Genomic DNA, 23,212 nt, shown 5'->3' with positions numbered 1-23,212 from the left:
TAGGGGTTTCCCATGTGAATACAAGAGCTGAAGTCTCTGCTACAGATACTCCACGTGCTGTTGTTTCCCCTCCCTCCTTGTTAATGTAGAAGTGGCAGCAAAGCACTGGATTTCAGACAGAAAAGGGCATATGCACAAAGGGACACACACAAAAATCTTAGGTGAGCAGGTGTGGAGACTGCACGTCTGAAAAAGGGTTCCCAGGAAACACGTGGCTTTACTTCAACAGTTTATCAGCAGCTTTGCAGTTTTCAGACTCCATCATGGGGCCAATATTTTCCAGAAACTGAAGCCTAAATAATGCTTTGAAATCAGAGAAAATTTGCTGCTCTACTGCTCTCCACGTTTTTTTGCCAAATGCTCTAACTAACAAATGACCAAATAATCAGTCTAACAGAAAAGTACAAACTGGAAGCGCTTCTAAAATACCCTGTCTTCTCCTAAAAAAACATTTTAAATAAATTTGTTCTTATTTAGTTGTATATGAAGTAATCTAGGAATTTGTTCTGTCTCTTCACACAGATGAGGTTTCCCTCATAGAATCTAAGACACTTGCTCATAACACACATTGAATAATTTGACAGACAATTTAGAAGACAAAAGTTCATAACATTCTTTCATAATAATAGTGGTAAAAAAGGATAATAAAATAAATTTAATTTCCTTGAAAAGTAAATGAAATTTAAAGATAATAGTAATTTTAACTGAAAATCCTGCTTCATGTTTTACAGCTTAGATTTCCACAAATCAGGACTTAATACTGCACACCCAAAAAGAGAGTTAAAGAAATTACGGAAATATTCAATCTGCAAGCCTGATGGTTTTCTTTCCTATATATTCTTATTATCCACTAAGCAAAAATATTTCATGACAGCTAAAAAAGTGCTTGGATAGAAAAAAAAAATTCCCAAGTGAAATACCCTGAAGCTTTGATATTAACACAAAAAGGACCAAAATTAAGAACAGAGAAACAATGTACGATTATGTCTTTACAAGCCAGTGTTCAGAACCTGAAGTGCTCTCCATGACTAAATCCACTAAAAATATTTCTAAAGGGCTATTTGCCTTCTCAATAGATTTGAAAGTTTAATTTTGATTTATCTGCAGTGAGCTGCAAATAGTCATATGTAAAAGGTATTTTCAGATTTCAAAATGTTACCAATACTCTACACATTATCACTCCAAATGTTCTTTTCATTCAGAAAGAAATACCGAATTAATTCCATTTCTTCACATTCAGCAAGAAATACTGAGTTAATTCCATTTCTGACAATCAATACTGCTGCATACTAGCTTTTAGGTACATGCTTTTATTCCCAGTCACAATGCTGAGGCCACCAACAGCCATGCTAAACCATTGGCAATGGTATCCCTTCATCCAAGAGGATCCAGGTCTGAAGATTCAGGTGAATACATGAACAGATGTCAAAGGAACCATCTTTATTGTTCATGGTAAAACAATAAAGCACGTGGTTTATTAGCCACCTACACGCAACAGACAAGGCTGAATAGTTTCTGTTCTGCACTATCAACGATTTAACGCCAATTGTATTAACATTAAATTAGTGTTTGCTTTGTAAGCCAACAGGAGAGGGACAGCAGAACACAGTGTGCTGCTGGGTTCCAGTGCCAGCAAACAACTGCACTGCTCTGCTGAAAAAAAAGGTTTTCATTAGAAAACCACCCTCACACAGGGAATGCTGGTACCGTGCACGAGCTCAAGGGAATTATGGCTGCATAAAACACTCCACTGGAAAAAAAAAAAATCACCTGTAACTTTTTGGATAATATTGCCAGTCTTCACTGCTCTCTGAAAGACAAACTTTTATTTTCAAATGCTGAGGTAGGGAGACTGTGTAACACTTTCCTCGCTAGCAAAATATCTGCTATCTCTCAAATAGCCATAAAATTACATAGCAAAGAACACAGAGCCTGGATTATAGGGCACTGGACCTCACTCTCTGCAAATACTTTAATATAAGTATTATTGATTTGTTCAAACTGTCAAAAATGCTTGCTTTGCATAGGCAGTGCATTTCATACAGCACTCCCTGCTAAATAAAGGAAGCTCTTGCACAATATAATTTCACACTGAATTAACCTGCAGACCAAGACAAATACAAAACCACCTTGCTTGAAAAGGCCACTTTTGTCAAGCGTGAGAGCAAGACTCTTCTTCTGTCCTGGCTTCTTTATGCCACAAACAGCTTTCAGGGTCAGTGAACGTGCCATAGCAGACAAAAAACTGATATTCCCAGCCAAGCACTGCAGAATAGCAGCAGTAAAGCCTCTGAAAACACTCTTCTTACAAAGTCAGATCTAGGACAGTTGGACAAACACAGCTGCAGAAACACAAGCCTATGATGATTCCCAGTAGTTTCCAGCCACAGCCCAAGTAGTTTAGTGCAATTTAAACAGGAAATTTTATAACTCTCTAGATTACAGCAGAACTGCTACAAGCACTCCAGAGTGAAAACGCTGAACACGCACAAGGCTGCAAGTTCTGTGTCATACATCTTAACTGCACAACTTCATGTACTCTGAGAGATTTAACATATTTTCTTGCACCTCCTTAATCTCTTACACTCCAGGAGTGCAGGAGAGGGGCTTTTTCCACTGGACACCTTATGAGCCATATTAAAGACCCTGAGTTAGAGGTAATGGCAACCAGGGACAAAATCAAATCTTATCATAAGCCTAACTCAACCACTGACGCCTTAGGTTAGTAAATGAGCTGCTTTATAAAGGTGTTGGGAGAATCTGAAACTTCTCACAAACTAAGTGAAGAGTCTGGAGGTGAAGTGCTTGACTAGGGATTTCAGAAGCCTCATTGTTTGCCTGAATTTGCTGCCACTGAACTAAGATCAGAGCTGAACGCCTTTGAAAATCCCCTCCACTCTGAACAGTTTTACTAGTGGATCTGTATTAGAACTACTAGTGATACGTGAAAAGAAAACAGCAAGAGAAGGAAAAAAACCCAGAAGATTCACAATTGCTTTGGGTTACAGAAGACTTGAGAAGACGATGAGAACTGTAGAGATATCTAATGGAGCTGCATGACTGGAACACATTATAGTGATGAAATCCACATTGTAAGCAATAATTTGGGCTACTCCTATGCATTGATGGATATAAAATACACACACCACTGCAGGAAGGAAAAAAACCCTAAGTATCAATAAATAGTTCAATAAAAACCATCTGCTCAAAGCACAGTAACAATAAAAGAAAAGTAAACTCTTAGGATACATAAAAAATTAGACTGCAATACTAGAATAGAGTGGGTGAATTTAATAGCACAACAGCTCCTATGTACATACCAGGCTTATGCTGACACAGTTAATTCTTTATATTTGTACATGTGAAGTACAGACGTCTTGCCTAAATTTGTCCTCCAACACCCACACATTTCCCAGAGACTTCAGTGTAGTATCTAATGGTAGAATTAGTTATATTTTAGTTTAGAATTATTTAATCTGTTTGGGCAGAAAAAAATTATTACTTAGGAAAGAAAAAAAAATTCATGAGTTTTTTTTTTTTCCTTTTACAGTGTCACGTTTAAAATACAGTAGAACTTAATACCTACCCTTTCATAAACAAAACCTACATATATGAATATTTTAGAGTGCAATCTGGAAATCAAGTTTTAGACAACACTAATGACATATTTAGAGAAGAAAAACTGTATTATAGAAGACAACTAAACATCATGACACACATAGTTTATTTGAAGATCTTGGACTATTTTGTTTCATAATGTTCATGTGTTACCTTCCAAGGGTAAACACTCATGGTACACTGGAGCATCAGTGTATGAATCACAAACCATTAGAGCTTGTACTTCTTTTTATTCATTTTATTTTGTTTTCTAAAAGGTTAATGTACATGTATACACAGTTCAAAGAACTTCGGATATTTTTAGAGAAATCAATATCTTTCCTGTGACTTTACAGTAGTGTTAGGATTCACTTTTTTTATCTTTACTTAAGAAAACACATCACTCACAAAGAGAGGAATTTTCCAGTCTTCATTTCTCAGTAAATACTCATATGTTATGTATTTTAAAATATCAGTTAAAACTATTGTATATCATTCGTTGGGAAAATGTTGCTGCTCTCACTTGATTCTTTTCCAGAAAGACTATAGCTGTGGACGTTGTAAATTTATAATCAGTTTTATCTTCTACATCTGCTTCAAAAAACAAATCTAAAAATCAATAATAGAACTCTTTCTTTATATCTTATTTCATAAACGTCTTTCTAGCTTTTTTCATTGTAGCTTATTCTATATTTCAAAATCTTGCATCGCATATGCAACACCTTGTTTTACAAAAAGGAATAGCAGAGCCACATAAAAGTTGCAAAAAAACAGAACAGCACATTGATTAAGAGGTTTTGTACAAACTATAGCTTAACTGAACAACAAAAAAAACCCTCAATGGTTTTGTTGTGTATGAGATAGCAAAATAGCCAAAGTATTCAACAAAATGAACTGTCTACCACGATTTATCTGTACAATTCCATCACAGCTCTTGCCTGTTATGTTACACTTTTCAAAAGTATGTCATTAAGCTGCCATAAAAGTCATCACAAATTGCTTTTTCTCCCAAACTGATAGTAGACTTATAGATCTAATTTTCAATCTCTTTTCTTCATTACTTTGATTCTTAAGTAGGGTATGACATTTCCTGTCTGAATACTTTGTAGTAATATCTGGCATCTCTACAACACTTCTGTCTGAGTACGTCTGAGTTTTTAATAGGTTTGTCTTTACAGCACCTTGAAATGATGACATATTTATTTCTCTGTCTTGCAGACTCTTAAATACACTTTTTTTTATAATTTCACTGAAAAACTACAAGCCTTGTTGAAAGAAAATGACACAACAAAGCCTTCTGTGCCGTCAGATGCTATGTCATTAAAATCCTGACCCTTTCACAGTTCAACAAGAGCAAAGAGCAAATGTAAGGCCTCTGTTTTCCATTCCAATTTTTTTAACTTTGTGGACTCTCCTTTTCACAAATCAAGAGACTGACTGACAGAAACAACTAAGTAATTGAGAAAATACCCACAAATTAAAAATTAGATTTTGATTCTCATGGCGACCTCTCCTCATTTTTTGCCAGTCAACATACGCACGTTCATTTGGGCTTCATACGCATCAAACTGAAACCAGTGCTTGAAACTTGCTGTGCTAATGACCTAAGTGTATTTGTGAAAAAAGCTAGGAATAGGCTGGTTTAGAAAATTGCTTGCAGGGTTAATTAAAGTAACATATAGGAAGCGATCACAAGAGGAATGATGGAAAATCAGGGTGAAGAAGGAGAAACAGCAAAGAAAGAAGAGTTGAAAGACAGCTGAGAGAACAAACCACACATCAGACCTGAGAGAGGACTTCAAGAAACCTATGAACGGGTCACAGAGTGAAATTTTAGTCCTATCAGACAAGTTGTATTTCTGCTCAACACATCAAGAACAGCTACTTCCACCAAAATAACAGGCAGAATAGCCATAAATCATCTTCCTCTCCTCCAAAATCCAAGATTTCCAGAGCACCCAAGAGATTTCCTCCCCACTGCTTGCATCTCTCATTTGCCCATGCTTCTCTGGATAGAATACTAGCTCCTGGATAGTCTGAATTAGATCTTTTAATTTCTTCCTTATAAAGCTACAGAGATCTTTTTTCCCCTATAATCCCTATGAATTGTGAAGAAAGCTCTTTCCAATTCCCTAAAACAACTCACCAAACCACTCCTATATCAGAGCTAAGTGAAGATGATAAATTTTCACCCTCCGACACCAAAAGACTTGGAAGACTTTTGGCTTCTAAATGTAATGGCTTCTCCCCACCATAATGCCACAGACACAGGAAGCAAAGGTGATAACTGGCTTGATTGTCTTCCCTTATTATGACAAGGGAGTTTTGATAACGAGTTCCTCTGGAATGGCCCAATCATCAAAACTATCCCCCACTTGCTCATCTACCAGGCACGCTGCAAAATAATACAAAAGGATAATACAAAAGGATAACGTGGTAGAGTTTTAAAGGCACACCTAACAGCTACTAAAACTAGTAATTTCAAAGTGGTATAGATCACAGGCTGAGTGATGAAATGGTGTATAGGAAGAAATATTTTTCATTTGGACAATTTTACATTTGCACTCTTGAGCAACTGTTCAGCCAATGCACCCTTACACAGATCAAGAGAACTTAAAGTTTAGGTACACTTTTTTGATATACCATATGTTTTAACCATCAGGGGGAAAAAAACCCAGAAAATTGCATGGTTGTTATTAAACACTGACAATTAAATGATACGGATTTTTTGCTTACCTGGGTTTGTACTTACAATCCCAGAACATTAACTTTTTCAATGATGAACACAGTTTAATCTTAGAATTGTAGAATTCCTAGTATCAGATTGGGTAACCACATCTTCCTTAGCCAACAAAAGCAGGACATTTATTTTATGTCCTTGGGCATGTATCAATAAAAAACCAGATTCTTGTAAAGGATAATAAAAATGTCTCCTTTTCATTATCTCACAACCAAATTCTCAAATTAATATGCAGCAAGATCCACCACATAAGTAGCTTCTAATGACATAGATTCTCTTTCTAAGCACTTGACCAAATACTTCATCACCTTGTCCCAGACAAATAAAACACAGGTCTTACATAAGGTTTTTCAGCATTCATCAACAGTTCACAAAGTTGCCATGGTCCATCACAGCTGACCCCAGACACATGATACCTCACTCTGTTTTACCCAAAAGGTTAACAACAGAGCTAGAACTAGAGTTCATTTTTCCTCAGTCTCAGATGTACCACATCCACCATGGCACAGTGCCTGACGTGTCTTTGAGAATAACCCAAGTCCAAACTGACATCCAACAGTCACTCCTACCTAGACAAAGAAAACCCCAAACCCTCTATACTGTCATAACACAGTCAACTGCCACAGCTCTTATGTGCTGTGTTTTGAGGCAACCAAAGAGGTCTCCAGAGCACTTATGGAGGGTGTGCCTGTACTCTGTAGCAGCAGGACACTTCTCAGATTAATTAGTTCATGGGGAGCTTCCTCACTGCATTACTTCTGAGCAAGCTCATTTATCTTCATATTACATTATGCAGTGTAGATACACCCTCAGACAAATCAATTTCTCTAGCTAAGGGATACACGAGGCAAAAGAAGTTTAAGAAACATTATTATGAACAAATACTCTCAGTACAATCACTTATATTACCAGTTGACTCCCAGGTTTAAATTCTTTGTGTATCAGAATGGATTCAAATTAAAATGAGAAAAAATGCATTGTTCTACTCATGTCAGAAAGATAAATACATCCATAACAGCTTAGGTGAAGTTTGGTAAGGAGACATGCAAGACTGTTTTCTCCCCTAGCATAAGGGATGTGATTTGCTGTTCTTCAGAAGAAAAATTAGTCTGAATGACAGAGAAGCATCAAATCTCAAAAATACATTTCCATTGGAAACTGGTTCAAATTTGGCAGTAAGTCTGCCACACACTTTGTGTACGCTGAGTGTGTTTGTATTTTATGTACCTTCTTAGAGCCTGACTGAGAACTCTCAATTCCCAAGACCCGATTCTTGATTCGCTCTGTCTCTCTGCTGTCAGCAGCTATCTGTAAAAGTCACTACAAGGTATGCATTTTTACATTCCTCCAATATCAGAGTGGCACAAAAGAATTTGAGGTTCAAGCTTACCTTGTCAGTGATTTATACAATTACTTACACAAGCCTCACATAATAGAAAGCATCTATTTTGCCGCTGGTATAAAACACACACACCCTCAACCACCCCAGAAGAACGTTACCATAAAAAAGTACATTCTAATGGTCAAGAAATTAGAGCACCCCTCTCTCTCCTGCACAGAAATATTGCGTTATGTTGCTTTCAACTAACCAATCATACTGTAGTTTTTTTTCCACAGGAGCTTTTCCAGGTTTTAAGGATAGTACAGACAGTGCTAACACAGAATGAACACTCACTCCATACTTCACTTAATCCTCACTGTTTACTACATGGCATCTTTGTACAATTTACAGCATCTACATCTAGAATCATAACTAAAAACATTCTCATTTTTCTGTTGATCACTATTATGTACCTGAATTATTTCCTTATAGGAACTACTCCACAGCACCTCCATCAGACAGTTTTATGATCCTTGTTTCAAGGTAGCAAACTAGGAGACAGTGATATGCATCAGGATTGCCCGTAATTAGAGATGGTTGACTTGAAATACTTTGGGTCTCTCTTCAGAGGATAGAGCAATTAAACAGCACTTTGTCAGTACAAAGTACAACCTCAATCTATTTCATGTGTTTTCAAAGCTGACATTAATCGGTCCCAAGAGTCTGAACTCAGAAAATGAGAAGTTCACAACTAATGGCCATATTTAAAACACATGGTTGAAGTGACTCACTCAACCTCACACAGGAGTTCTATAGCTGAATTAAGATTTTTCTTTAATCCTTCAGAATGGCATCCCAACAGCCATGGCCTTTAAAACCCAGTCTCAGTGTTAATTCTCTCCCTTCCTCACCTACTAGGTCTCATCCACCTTCACTAGTTATGAGGAAGCAGATCTAAAGGAAACAACCTCATTAATTAGCACAGCTGGATTAATTTCCCAAATGCCATTTACCTGGCCTTCCTGAAAATAGCAAGTGCTTTGTGGATAAAGAAAGAGTCTGAAATTACATCAGCATATAACATTTTAAGGCAAAAATTTAACAAGACCAAACTGAGGTTACACCAACAACTTCAATTCCAACATTTCCTACCTATTGAGAACTTTGCATTGCATCACTGTCTGAGAACTCCACGTTCCCTGAATTTTCACTTCATGCAGTCTCAAATAAAATAAAGGATTTAAATCAATGTTTGTATCTCCATCTCGCTACAGTTGCAGCTTCGAGCGTGAATTCCTACTACAGGGTCTCTTAATACCATCCAAACAATCTCTGCAAGGGCAGATCTTCAACAAAAAGCTAATGGTCTATGAGATAACCAGTACACAGTACAGGAACATTATATGGTTAGGAATTACAGTGCAGGAACAAGCAGAAATCTCCTAACGTTAATTTCTATCAGAAACCTTTCTATCATCTCAGAAAACTGAGCTGCTTTCAGTTTGACCAATGCCAGTAGATAACATCACTATTTCCCGTTTGACACCAACACAATAACCAGCTTTAATTCTAGGATTTTTTACAAACCACAACAGCATCACATTGTAGTCTGTGCTTTGCCACATGAGCTCATCGGAAATAAATAATTGTTCAAACTTCTTTTCAAAAAAAGCATTCAAAGACAAAATGAAAACTCACCTCATTTCCACCAACAGCTTTGGTTAAAATTACAGCAGAAGACACAGGAGGTGGCATGCAGCCTACTGTCTGCAAGCTGAAAACAACAAAAAGAATGTTACAGTCCTTACACGGCACAAACACTAAGCAACATAAAACCCTAAAATACCAAATAGCTGAGTAGAAAGTCTTATCACCAGCACAATGCAACCAGTTTGTAGCCAGTTCAGCCCTGCACTAGCTGGCAGGACTTCTACAGAGGATTTTCTCTTACCAACCAGCAGTGAAGAGTCATGTCACCATTTAAAAAAGCACAAATGCTTAATATCTCTGTGACTCCATTTCCCCAATTAAGTACTGTATCTACCATTCACAAAGATCTCTATACATCTATCACAGACAACTGCATTCTTGTTCTGATGTAGTAAAGTTGGTAGTGTGTTAGCTATTTGGAAAAAAAAATTAGAAATAAGGATGTAAACTCCTATTTTCTTGAAAAGCTGTTCAGTGATAAAAACATTTACTGCAAAGTAGAAGAGCCAGATAACCAGGCTTGCTATTTCAGGTTCTCTCTACACTTTTTTTTTATCAACCCCTTTTAAAAAAAAATAAAAAAATCACAATTAAGCTCTCTATACCTGAACATTAAAAGGCCATCAAATGTTTAATTTTATGCACTTGATAAAATCACCTGACTGCCATCAAAACATCACCACGTTTCTCCTGCACTTTAGAAATCTAAGATATACTATTATTATTGTCACTTTTTTGCACTGTTTGTGCAGCAAAGTTATTGATGTAGATAGCAAATGGTTTTACAAAGTAAGAAAAAGAGTGGTGAGCTTTCCTTTGTTTTCAAAGACAGTCCATAAAAACTGGTTATTACAAAAATTAGCTCTATCAAGTGTATTTAGAAACAACAAGAACATCCCACAATAGATTGCAATTAATTTGGGGGGAAAAACTAAAATAGGGCTTCTGAAGAAAAACTGTGTTGACTTAGAAGGAACAGCAAAGCATGGAATAGGACACTTTGCAAAAGCCCCAACAGCATGGAACCTACGTATGGTTTCAAGTATTGGAGCTTGAAATGGTATTCCAGTTCAGAACAATGAATTACTGGTGGTGAACTACTCTGCACTTGTAACCGTGTCACTCCATTCCCGAGAAACAGAGTGTAGAAAAGCTGTGGCAAACAGAAGTATTAAATCCAGGCAACAGGGAGCATATTACAGTGCAATTGATACTCTGCAAATATACAAAAAGCTTAAAGAGAAGAAACAAGTAAGTGACACTGACGGTATTCAGTTTGTCAGCTACAGGCACTGTGGAAAAGGAAAGAGGTAACCAATGTAAACATTATATAAATCCAATCACAAAGTGCCAAGCATCACCTTGGAAGTATATAATAGCTTCAGTTTACAGTGAAATAAGCTATGGCAGCAGAGAGTTGTCAGCACTTAGCAGAATAAGCTCATGTTGAAAAGAAATGAAATACAGGCAAAAGAAATGGTGTGGAAGAATTCGGAAACGTATGAAAATACACAGCAGACAAACACATGGCAACTGACATCCATCCCCTACACTGGTTGTGATAGTTATCCCTCTTCTGTGAGGCAGCCAGCTCCTTGAACTTCTCACCTGCACTAGTAAGGGGTGGATTAAGCTCAAAGTTATCCAGAGAGGTACAAAATGTGTGCAAGGGCATTCATCTCAGCTGGCAGGGATTTTCCACACTACAAGGGAAAGATTTAATAATACAATCTCTGTTAACCCTCTCAAATTTAAAATAACACTTTTGGAATTAAAAATAAAAATCAGTATCAAACAATGGTTTAAATATTCTTTACATAAAAATATTAATCCAAAAAAACCTGGTACACACTAAATGGAAATACTTTAAAACATGCACCTGTGAATTTTTTCTTGCTTTGCATCAACTGCACACAATACTACCAACATATAAAGAGATTCCTCCAATGGCCAACTACAGATTAGTACAGATAAAAACCAACCAACTGCAACATTCCACTGTTTCAGGCCATGCTATAAGTACTAACATCAGGGGTCCAAACACTGTTCTGCTGATAACACTACAGACAACTGAGCAGTAGGGTCTGAAGTCACACACTGTAGATATGGAAGCTTCAAATCCATATCTTATACCCAGTCTTTGCATCTCGTGCCTTACCCCTTCTACTGCAAATGCTATATGCTAAAAGTGGCAGAGGAGGTGCAAACATTAATAACTGCTTCATGCTCCTTTTCAAAGGGATGCTGTCAATGCAAAATCTAGTCAGCTAATCAAAAAATTAACTTGGGATGATGCTTGGGATCATCCTCAGTTTCTCCTCAAATTTATGTATTTCCAGTAATTATAAAGCAACAAACCTCCTAATATCATCCCAGATGGGGGAGGGGGGCAAAAAAACCCCTGAGCTGTAGAAACACAGATGAAAAAGTGGTACCATCTGAATCTGCCTCTCAAATAACACAGCAAAACAGATCATCGCAGAGGATGGGAGAATCTACCATACATTCTGAAGCAAGATGGGAAAAGTACTGTGGGCTGTGCCCTGCAGGCATAACCTTGTACAGAGAGTAGTGGAGAACTCCAGTCCCCAAGGGAGCCACCCTGCCAAAGGGTGCTCCATGCCCTTGGGAGCATACGCCTATTTTTCCAGGCCTTTGTGACAGCTATCAACCAACTTCCACTACAAGCTGTGCTAAACATGTGATAACTTTGCCAAAACCTGTCTTGTTCCATTCCTGTTTTCATCAGTGTTTCTAAGGGAATAAAAATTACAAATGTGGGGCATTAGGATGAACTTTTGGTTACACAGAGTGGCCACAGCACAAGCAGTTCCTCAAATCTGCTCCTCACACTTATACAGGGACCTGCTTTAAAATGTTTTTCTAGAGTTAGGACAGAGCTCAGTATCTTCTGCACCTGCATCACACTGAAGGTACAGCTCCCATCAGTGCCTTCATCAGTGCCATCAACATCCCTTTGCAGTGCCTGCTGCTCTAAGCGTGTCCTGAACAACAATATTTATCAAGAAAGTAGTCTTAAAAACATTAAAAAACCCCAATCAAGCTACCTTCACTAAACTCCTCAGCCTGACCATTCTTTGAATGAAGCCTCAATACAACAGAGTTAATGCACTAAAATATAAAACACAGCCAAATCAGAAATAGTACTCAAGGAACAAGTGCTTGAAAGGTAGCTTGAAACATGCAGAAGTATACAAGCTCACTGGTAAGACACAGACACACCTTCATGAAAAATGAGGATGGTTTTGGCTCCACATTTAGGGAGATAAACACAAAATTTTGGGGGGTTTTGTGGGTTTTTTCTTTTTTACAAAATTACATACAATGTCTAGTTCTACACACAGTTTCACAGGTGTGTATGTATATATATATACAGCTGTATTTGTGCATGTAACAGATCACGTCCCTTAAGTACTAAGAACACAAGTGGCATAAGAGTCATCAGAAAGGAGGGATAAGAATTGCTTCAAGGAACCAAAAACCCCACAAAAACCTCTTTCACCTTGCACTTTAGCAATTGAAACTCCCCTGGATTTTTAGCAACTGGGGAAAATCATGTCTCCGTTCTAGCTGAGAAAAAATTTCACAACTGTTTTACTTTAAAGAATACCCTTTACTGCGAATAGCTAAATGAAAAGGAACATTGTACAGCAATCTTGTTATTTCCTTGATTTACTAAGGCTGTTAAGCAAAACAGTGTCAACTTTTAAATGATGTCATCTCAATTTCACCTTCTCACTATCACTGGGACCACTTCACACTTGGTAGAACACCTGGAGAAGCCACTTAAAACAAAACAAAATGCTCTTTCAGTTTTAGGCCTTGTAAAAACAAACACGAGCAGCTTTTTCATTAAACTTTTAAGACAAGGAACTCCCCAAGCAATGTTTCACCAAGCAGTAAGAAACAATGGGTAGTTTTCTAAAATAATTGATTTTTACTTTCCAGTATAGCTGCATGGTGCTAAGTATTGACCTTCCATTCTAAAAAAAAACCAAAAAACAAAAAACAAAAAACAAAAAACACCTTTTTATTTTTTTTATTTTACATAAAATCTATCACAAGTACACCATCAATGCAGTTGTGGAAGCACACATTGGCAGAGTATACCTAGCATTTAAAATTCACTCTTTTCATAGTAACTAACTTAGTTTCTGCTCATCTCAAGGTTCTTCTCCTACAAAAACTTTACTTCTCCCCCCATATTTAGCTAGGAGCAGATACTAGAGACGTGCAAGAAATGCTCAATACAGACTATTTAAAAGCAGAAGAACAGTATGTGGCATACACAATACCTGTTCAATGACTTCTGTTTTTCCTTCACCATTCCTTTTCTTCCCTCCACATCACTCTTAAGACCCATCACTTCAGCTGTGCTTCATGACAGAGAAAGCCAACCTGTTGCAAGCTCCCTACATATGAGACTAACTGATCAGACTTTCTAAAAACAAGACTAAGTTCCTGAAAGGATAATCTTGTGCACATACTTTGTTTTAGACAGCAAAGTGCTGAAGCATAAAATGAACCAGCAAAATCTGTTTAAAATACAACAAAACATCCATTGCAGGACAAGCAGCAGCCCTTAAAGACGACAGCTACAAACATATTTCGCTCCATTATGCTTAAACATACCCTTTTAAAAGCCATTCATTTATGGGTGTGATTGATAATAGCTGAAGAAAGACCCATATTGCTGTTGGGAAGAACACAAGTGTAAAAATCTGGACAAAAAGGTGTAGTTTCACATGCATCAAAGCACTTGTCAGCTCCTGCAAAAGAAAAAGAAGAGAGGAAGTTGCAGTCATAACAGCTGAAGTAAGATCACGTTTGTGCTTTTAAAACTAGGATCACCTTTATAATACAAAGAGAGTGCATGTCAAAAAGGCACCTTTAGGGATCATCTGATCTTCCTCTTTAATAATGAAGTACATCCAGACAACATAAAAGCTCTATCTGCTCCTGGGCATTTTTCCAAAAGAGTTGTCCACCACTTCAATAATAGTGTAGCTCTCACAACAGCAGCTTTTCAGCAGGCAGCCTTAGCACTTTGTCACTGCTTCAAAACCTGTGTTAACTACACTGGCAGCTGTTTACTTAACTGACTGCTGATATCAAGAGGCATGAAAACTTGTAGTGCACACATGATTTCAGGTTCTTCTAGTCTAAACAGGGCCACAAACTGTGATTCTCATTTATACTGTTAAAAAAAAAAATAAAAAAAAAAAGAGATGTTTACATTACCAAGCATTCACTTGTGGTGGTTTTTTTTAAGAAAGAATAACAAACATAAAAAGAAAAGTATTTGGTTGCAAACTCATTATTTATTGTATCAACAGGTAGGAAATTTACAGAAAAAAAAAAAAATCAGGCTGACGACAAATAGCAAAGAAAGAACACCAAGACCATAACAAGCTAACAACAGCTAAGCCATAAATTTCAGAGAAATAAAGTGCAAAACACCACTGGAGACTCAGAAAACAACAAAGAAAAATTTACTTTTAAATAGTGTAAGAGTACAGAGGTTTTTGAGTACGAGGAAAGAGCCTTGCACATTTCAGCTCATTTCAACTCTCACAGACTGAGAATAAAATTTCCTTTTCTCTCTCTCAAAGTAACTGGCACTCGTTTCAAGTAAACAACGCAAAAGAACTGATGGCACTTTTATTCAAAACCTAATTTGCTAGGATTCTCCAGCTATCTGACACTCCAGATGCATTAAATATATATATATGTATGTTTTAAAAAGTGTAGTTTCATACACAGTAAGGCAGCAGCCAATCTTCAAATGCCACCCTGTCTCAGCTTCAAAACAGTTGAACTTTCATGAAACACAATAAAATACTGCATTTTTGACCATCCAAATACCCACGAATGTTAACTATACATCTGGAAGTACAAACAATTCAGCACTGTGTCCTTGTTATTTTACTTTTCATAATAAAATTAAGTCCCAAATTTGGATTGGGGAAAAAAAAAAGAAAAAGAAAATACACATCCATACATATCCTATTCTTGAGGTTATACAAAACATGGAACTGAAACATTCATCTTGACCAAATTTTACTTAGAAAGTATTGTTACATCCAGTGCTTGGTTAACTGAACAAAACAGCATTTTTTTTTTAAGCAGGCAGTAACACTCTGCACAAAAAAATAGGCCTTCTTCACACACAGCCTGTCACAGCACCTGTGGTGTTTTGAACAGTTTCACTGTAGTACTGTTTCATTTTATCTCAATAAGAAAGCAAAAATGAAACATCTACAGGTATAAACGCATTCTGTACAGGAACAAAAGACACCTGGAAATACCTATATAAAAGTGGCCATTTTAGAAGTAAATAACACAATTGGAAGAAAACAAAGTAAGTGACTTCTTCCAGCAAAGCTGCCAAGTCGCCTCCAGTCCTGGATTTTGTAGTGGATTGGGGGTACCCATGAAGGTACCCCCAGTCCAGGCACTGTCACAAATACAGAAGTGCTCTTTTAATTTCATATTTCTACTGTTGGAAAATGCCTTAAAAACAGATGGTTTTAAGAAGATTCTGTGATACTTCCAAAAGCAAAATCCACACCAAATACTTGGGAAAGCCTCACTGGAACTTCCAGGGAGCAAGGAAGGTGATACAACACAACCAACCCACTGCATGAAGGAATGCTGTATTAGTGGAACAGGTCCTTGCAGATCCAAATTAACAGTCTAGAAAACATCTCTAGTGATTACCTTTGAGGATATAGTTATTTAAAATAGTTATTATTTTAATAGTATACCTTAGACTGCATGATCACAGAACAAATGCTGAGGCAAACAGCCTTCATCCTCTTAAGCAATCCACAAGGGCTCTCAAAAAAGCAGAAGTCTCAAAAACGTTACTGGAAGCTGTTAGTTATAACTCCGTTTCTTCACACCAGATAGAACAGGTTACCTTGTCTTCCCCGTATTTCAGACCCTTTGGGGAGCTTATCTTATCCCCTGACTGGTCAGTGTGGGTCCATACTGCCCTCCAGCCATGCTTAGGATGGTCATAGCTAGACTGCTCTGAGCAAATACCCACACAGAGCAAACAGTGTTTTCAGTGGCTTGCCAAATTCCTCATTGAAATGGATAACTCAAGTATGTGACTTAATTTCTGGGGCCCTATGGGAGGTATCTGCTTTAAAAGAGCAAGCTATCCAGTCCCTGAAAACTGAAATAGCCTTATATTAAGGTGGAATCAAATGTTCTTGTCATTCCTAAACACAGACTATTTCCACGAGTGTAAGAGGACCTCAGTCACCTCTAGTTCTGAAAACATAACAAGGCCATGCACAGACAGGCTCTACTTGAATGTTGGAAATTATTTTGTAAAATGCTTTCTGAACACATTAGCAAACTTTTTGAGCACACACTTTCACAGCAGATAACACCAGAAGTGTAACCTTAAAAGAGCATCAGTTATTTCTCATTTTGTCAGATTTATCAGAAGGTCTCTGTTCACACTTCTACAACTCTTTATCCTTTCGTAAAGCATATCAAACACTTGTTTCCATCTAACTGATACATTATCCAAAGTTGAACAGCCAGCACAAGATCAAGAATAAATAAAGACAAAGGCAGAAACTATTTAATTTGCAATACAGTAAAAAACTGTATTAACTGACTAATAATACCAACTTTAAGTTGTGCCTTAAACAATTAAAACATGCCCCAAAAGTATTTTAATAAGATCACGACTTGGCCTGCTAACACATTTAAGGATTGGTTTTAACGTACACTTCAGGAAGTAACAGCACAAGGCACAATGAGTGAAATGGTTTTCTTCCTCTCTGTCTTCTACCCCCACAGCAGAAATTGAGGAAAGGCTTAGCTTTTTCCTGAAACATAAAGCTGGATGTACAGCACCAGCCCTAACTGCTGCTCCCAAAAGAATCTGAGATCTGGACCTGGACACAAACATCCACCCCTGTAAAAGCTTCATTTACATCAATATATTGCTTTTTTTAGTACCGCAGATGAAAAGAAGTTATGCAAGTTCAAAGTAGGACATGACATATTGCCCAGCAAACTGTCAGTCACGTCCCCTTAACTGGAAAAAGTTAGAGGTACACTAGTATTGAGAATCTAATCAAGACTTTGATAATGCTATTGATTTCTCTCACAGTTGCTTTACAAATACAAAGTTTCAAGGACACAAACTAGTGAAAGGGAAAGAAATGTTACTTTTTTTTTTTCCTCCACACACAGATTCCTAAATCTGAAAGTAGAAAACTCCACTCATTAATTCTAGTCAGGTTTGTATTTCGGGTCCTCTTCTCTGTGGAAGAAAGTGCCTCTCCACAGTCTATTTCCTTTAGGATTAATTACCATCCCAGGCAAACAGATAACATGGTTCTTCCTGCATCCCCATAGGACCACAAGGCTCTAAATAACTGCTGCAGAATTGACTAAAGTTACTCATTTCACTAACACTGTGTCCCAGCAGAGCTAGAGGTCCTAGTGCCAGAACTGCCAGCAGAGCACGGAGGAGAGGGCAGCCATCAATTCAAACACCACTATAACCACAGTACAGGTTTAGAAACATCTTTGTTGAGTGCACACTGCTCACCCAAATCCCATTTCACCAGGAGATAACTGGACAACATTGTGATGAGCCTTTCAGGCACTAGTATCATGCAACATATGAGTAACATCACCTGTTAGCACAGCCAACAGCATAAAAGGAACCAAAACACTAGACTAGCAGAGACATGCAGTGTTTCACTTCAGCTCTGGCTGCTCCTTCTCTTCTTGGCATATAGCCATCATTTCCTTTCTCCATGCCTCCTTTATACAGCACTAAGAGGTTCTCCCCTTCGTCTCTTCTGACTCACAGATTGTTCCTCTTTGAAAAAGCACGTGACACAAAATTTTAAACAAATCTCAGTGCCTGTGATATGTAGCAGAGCATAGGTACTTCAAATCCTCCTGCCCACAACTATATCCTATAGGAAAAGATTGCCAAGACTTTGTTCCTGTGTATTGGTGTTGCACCTGCAGAGGAACCCTTTTGTGCTGATCCTGGCTGCTGTCCTGTCCCTACAAAATGTGGAAACTTAAAGCCATCAGGTCTTTGCTTCTATCAATCCAGTAGTGACCAGCTTAAACAGTTTTACCTGGACAACACACCAGCAGGCGAGCTGAGGCACAGTGAGCTCACACTTTCCCTTCGTGTCCTAGAGAGGCATGGAGAGTTCACATAGTCCCTCTCTACTTGCTGCCCTACTAAGTTCTCCCCTAGGACTCAAAAGCTTTCTGGCCTGTTTCTCAGCTAAGAAGTAGGGAAGCCAAAGTGCAGAAGGGTTGGCAGAAGGCAGGTGCTAGTGCACTCCTGGACCTCACCCTAATTTGGGTTTGGGACACATCCAAGGTGTAGATCCAGTCTCAAAAGTTTGCTCATCATTTCCATTTAGGTAAAGCCCTGCCAAATCAAACAACCCCCTCCTCTATGGATGCGTGAAATTTATTCACACTCTCCTTCTCACCATCTTCATTACTTTGTGAAGAACTTTCTGAAATCAAGGAGAGTTATTCCGTAAATTTCTAAAATTTATCTTCTCTTATTAGCCATCCCCCTAGCACCACCACCAACAGCACAGTCATTCAATATTCCAATTACATTCAAACCTGATCAAAAGGAACATAAAACTTTTTAAAGCATAACAAGACTGAAGCAATGAGAAATTACAGTACCTCAGTTTTTAAGGAGAGTCCACTGTTAAAGAATATAGCTGAAACGGCAATGTAAGTTATGGTAATTTCTGGTTTCAAGGGTCCTAAAAAATATAGACATAGAGAACAAAGTGAATTATAGTCAAAGAGATAATGATATGCTTATACTGTATCAAAGTAAATGAGAATACTTAGAAAAATATATGGAGAAAATATAACCATTAAAGTCTCTAATAAAAAGAATGGGGTTTCTATTAAGTTAAAGAAAGTATGCTGTTCATTTTTAAATAAAAGCAAACCAGTGAGGGGAGAGTGAGTTATGATTCATAAAAATTTGGCTACTGTGATTAGAGGTCATAGATAACTAACAGGTAAATTCTGGAAATTTGAAAATGGGGAATTTTTCACAGCTCTGTCATCAGAGTATCTGCATCTGCAAACTCAAACCATACACTCGAATAAAAATATTAGCTGCTACCTGCACAAGGCCATTGATATCATTCACATATTTACCTCTCACTTCTTGCCCTACAACACACACACCTGTCTGGCTGCCTGCACAGAGGAAACCAAATCATATGTTGCAATGATTTCCTCGGGGCGATACAGTTCTGCACTATTCCCTAACAACAGGGCTGTGGCAAAATGGATCATGTCAGCCCTACAATAAAACATTTCAGACGCTGCTGCAGTGAGATCAGCAAGGGCAGATGCCTGCACCTCCAAGGGTTCCACTATATTAAAGGCTTACATTTGTATATATTTATATACTTTTTTCAGGGACATTAAAATATAATATTTTTTACACTCCTACAAAAATGATGAATTCTCTTAATACACTTTGCCTTCAGAGGCCACCGAAATGTATATACTTGGTTTTTCATGAGCATTCAACCAGATGCTATATTAGAAAGGAAATATTAGCAGTCTACTTAGAACTAAAGTAATATCCTAACTCTACAAGTGACCAGAAGGTGTCATGAGCAAAACTGCAGGAGCAAACAAGCAACCCTTTACTCGACACTCCAGAAGAGAAGAACCTTTCTGCTTTCTCGGATGAATGATACATTGATGGTCACACTGGAGTCACGTCAAGGATCCTTAAACTAGGGGGATTTGATTGTACAAATCAAATTTGCATCCCAAGTCATTTAAACCTAAATCCTACTCTCAGTGAGAACTCTGCTGATGAGACACTAAAGTTATATGTGTCAAATACAAAAACCAAAAAATTACCCAAAAAACATATGTGAAGTGTAAGGAAAAAACCACGACAGGAAATGCAGGAGTTAAAGTTGCAACCAAGCACGTGGCTAGTTGCAAAATTATGGCATGTTACCTGAATAGATGTAGGGGGAAAAAACCAGAAAGATTGCATAAATATATGTAGCTATACAGAAAACTGTATTTTATATACACAATTCCATGTTTTTTCTAATCTTATTGAAGATTAGAGCATATATGAACATGCACATACACACTGGGCAGACAGGCAGTGGGTTAGTCTGGCTAAAGTAGGGGTTCTTCCAGGACTCAGGGTTTTTTTTTAGGGTTTTTCACTGGGCTACCTGAACTCCTTTCACAGGAGAAACCTCTATCACTCGAGCAGCCACACACTCATGGAGCACAGGGAACTCTGGTCACAACAGATCCCCTTCATCTCTGGTCATTTCCTGGTCAGAAAAGTTCTTTTAACAAAGGAACTAAATGGGCTCATTTATCAAATAAGAAAGCACACAAAAAGGGCTTGGCTTATGTCCTGAAGGTGACAACAACACAAATCTTTGTTATTTATGGCACAGTGTTCCACTGGTAGGAATGCTGGGCTATCCATACCATTCAGTAAGGTCCTGCAAATTACAGTGCATGGTTACATCAGCTGGAAGAAGACAAACTAAGGTTTCTTCATACATGGATATTTCCCATCCCCCAACTCTTCCTGGTTTTAAAAAGAAATTTTTTTTTCCTCAGAATCCTCAGAACACTGGGATCACACAGCTCCAGAAGAGGTATAACCACTTTGGGGAACACGTGCTCACTAGTTTCAATCAACGCTCACAAGACTTTTAAAGCAAGCTGTCCCAGGAACAATGCTGTGTCAAAGCCTGACACATCTTTGCAGTAGAATAATTAAATGAAGTGCTCCATCATAGTGCTTCCATGCAGGAAGTTAGCCGAGGAAAAATTATTTCCTATTCTAGTTAAAAAGGACCTCCCACACTGCTGTTAACAATCAGCATGACAGTCAAACCAGAAATGGACAAAACACCTCTTATCAATTTAAAGTTGTCTTTAAGGTCTGCTGAAAACAAAGCATGGATCCTGCAAGATCCCCACGTGGGTCCTATTCATCTATGCAAAACAGCACACACATGTTAGAAGGAATCCCTGCACAGCAGGAATTTGCCTACCCTGAACTCCATGAAGTACCGGAGCCTTAGTTGACACAGCAAGTGTTCAGAGCCATATTTTTTTAAGTCAACTTTCTTTTTTTCCCAGAAGGTAAGAGAGGGAAAAAAGGCTGGCTCCTCAGTAAGAAGCTGTCTATCCTCAGACTTCTGCTCTGTTAAGGAAAAAAAAAATATCTATGCATATAAAAGCCCAGCTAGATTCTTCCTCCCCTCACATAACACAGAATTACTTAAGGAATTCTGTTCAAGTGTTCTACATTCCTTTTCTTAAATCTTCAGAGAACAATTAGGGGAAAAAAATATAAAATTTAACTTGTCTTTGAAAACTGTAAACACGTGGAACTGTAAGTTCCAATGAAAACTGACCAGAAGATGCTGCCAGCATTTATCCTTAAAGATACACTGTTTACATTCAAATAACACTGCATATTTCATCAGCTCCTGTTACACGAAACACACAGGACCTCCCTGCTTAGCAATGGGCAGATCTTTCTTCTGCTTTGCTCTCTGTAAGATGCTCTCTGTAAGCATCTGACACCACTTCGCATAGGATCGCTTTCACTGTTTGCCCTCATCTTTCGTGAAGAAGTAAGAGGGAACAACGAAAGGAAAAATAAAATCCAAAACTTTAAAATACAAGCGTGTTACTATAAAGTAAAAGTCTGGCACCTCAGAATTTACAAGTTACATCTCCGGGGAAGCTCACGGGTGGCAGAATTCCACACACTGAACTGCGAGGACTTTTATGCCCAGAGCTCTGGAAGTTACGACATAGTTTAAGCAGGGGCACATCCACAGCAAGTCACTCCTCACCTCCCACCACCACGAACCCAAAAAAGAGCAGGACGCTACTCCAGCGACCGGCACAGCGCCGGGAAAACACCCACGGGGACAACACACCTGGAAACACTTCCCGGGTGCCCGCGGAGCAGTGGCCGAGGGGCAGGCGGGGAGAGGGAGCTGCTGAAGGGGCAGGGACCCCGCACGGGCGGGGCGGGGGAGGCAGGAGCCAAAGTACCGCGGGGCTCCCGGGGGGGGTCCCGAGGGGTCCCGGGCTGCGGCGGCTCCGGTGCCCCCGCCGGGTCGCAACGCCCGCACTCACCGCCTTTGACGCCGACGCCGGGCTCCAGCCGCGCCACCGCGATCACCAGCACAATCCCCAGGATGAACCACTCCTTCCGCAGCCGCTCCAGCAGTCCCATGGCGCTGCCCGCCGCCCGGCGCGGCTGGGCTGGGCTGGGGTGGGCTCGGCTCGGTGCGGCGCGGAGCTGCGCTCGGGGCGGGGCGCGGCCCCACCGCCCGCCGGCAGGGCCAGCCGGATCCGCTCACAGGAAAAGTCTCACCCACCGCCGCCATCGCTACCACGCACCTCCTAATAGGCGCGCACACCCCGCGCTGCCGCTCGCCCGCCCGACTGCGCGCAGCGCCTGCCCCCCCCCCACGCCTCCGCCGGCTTCGGCCGCCCCCTCGCCGCCCCGCACCCCCGCGCCGAGGCAGGGGCGGCCACTGCACGCCGCGGCGGCGCAAACGGGACGGGCGCCGTGGCGGCCGCTGCCGGCCGGGCGGGCTGGGGGGAGCTCGGCGCGCACAGTCGGTCCCGGCGGGCGGGCGCGGGGCTGGGCGTGCGCGGCGGGGCGGGACGGGCGCGGCGGGTGCGTGCGCGCTGCTTTGGTACATTACAACGCCCGCGTGACGCCCGGCGCTTGACGCGCGGGAGGGCGGGCGCGA

At 39.5% G+C, this 23,212-nt stretch overlaps 1 protein-coding gene across 6 annotated transcripts in view; it reads right to left on the bottom strand.

Annotated features, from left to right (window-relative positions):
* The window catches only part of SLC10A7 (solute carrier family 10 member 7), a 147,967-nt gene extending 125,112 nt beyond the window's left edge, over positions 1-22,855 (bottom strand). For 3 of the 6 annotated variants that reach the window (XR_003540727.2, XM_039391063.1, XM_039391064.1), the window contains exons 1-3: positions 22,587-22,768; positions 19,095-19,177; positions 9,357-9,432 (exon numbers count right to left, since the gene is read on the bottom strand). Coding sequence is in view for 5 of the 6 variants with exons in the window: in XM_039391063.1 (XP_039246997.1) it covers positions 9,358-9,432; positions 19,095-19,177; positions 22,587-22,686 (258 nt within the window). In the remaining variant the exon portion in view is untranslated. Of the gene's footprint in view, positions 1-9,356; positions 9,433-14,021; positions 14,159-19,094; positions 19,178-21,484; positions 21,637-22,586 lie in introns of all 6 variants that reach the window. The other 3 variants (XM_027721096.2, XM_027721094.2, XM_039391062.1) reach the window with 3 other exon arrangements.
* Between the last annotated feature and the right edge of the window lie 357 nt (positions 22,856-23,212).

The sequence above is a fragment of the Pipra filicauda genome, unplaced genomic scaffold, assembly GCF_003945595.2.
Source record: "Pipra filicauda isolate LSUMZ 115617 unplaced genomic scaffold, ASM394559v2 scaffold8_size5757611_pilon, whole genome shotgun sequence".
Classification (NCBI taxonomy): domain Eukaryota; kingdom Metazoa; phylum Chordata; class Aves; order Passeriformes; family Pipridae; genus Pipra; species Pipra filicauda.
The sequence above is the reverse complement of the archived record's forward strand: the minus strand, read 5'-3'. Positions and strand labels throughout refer to the sequence as shown.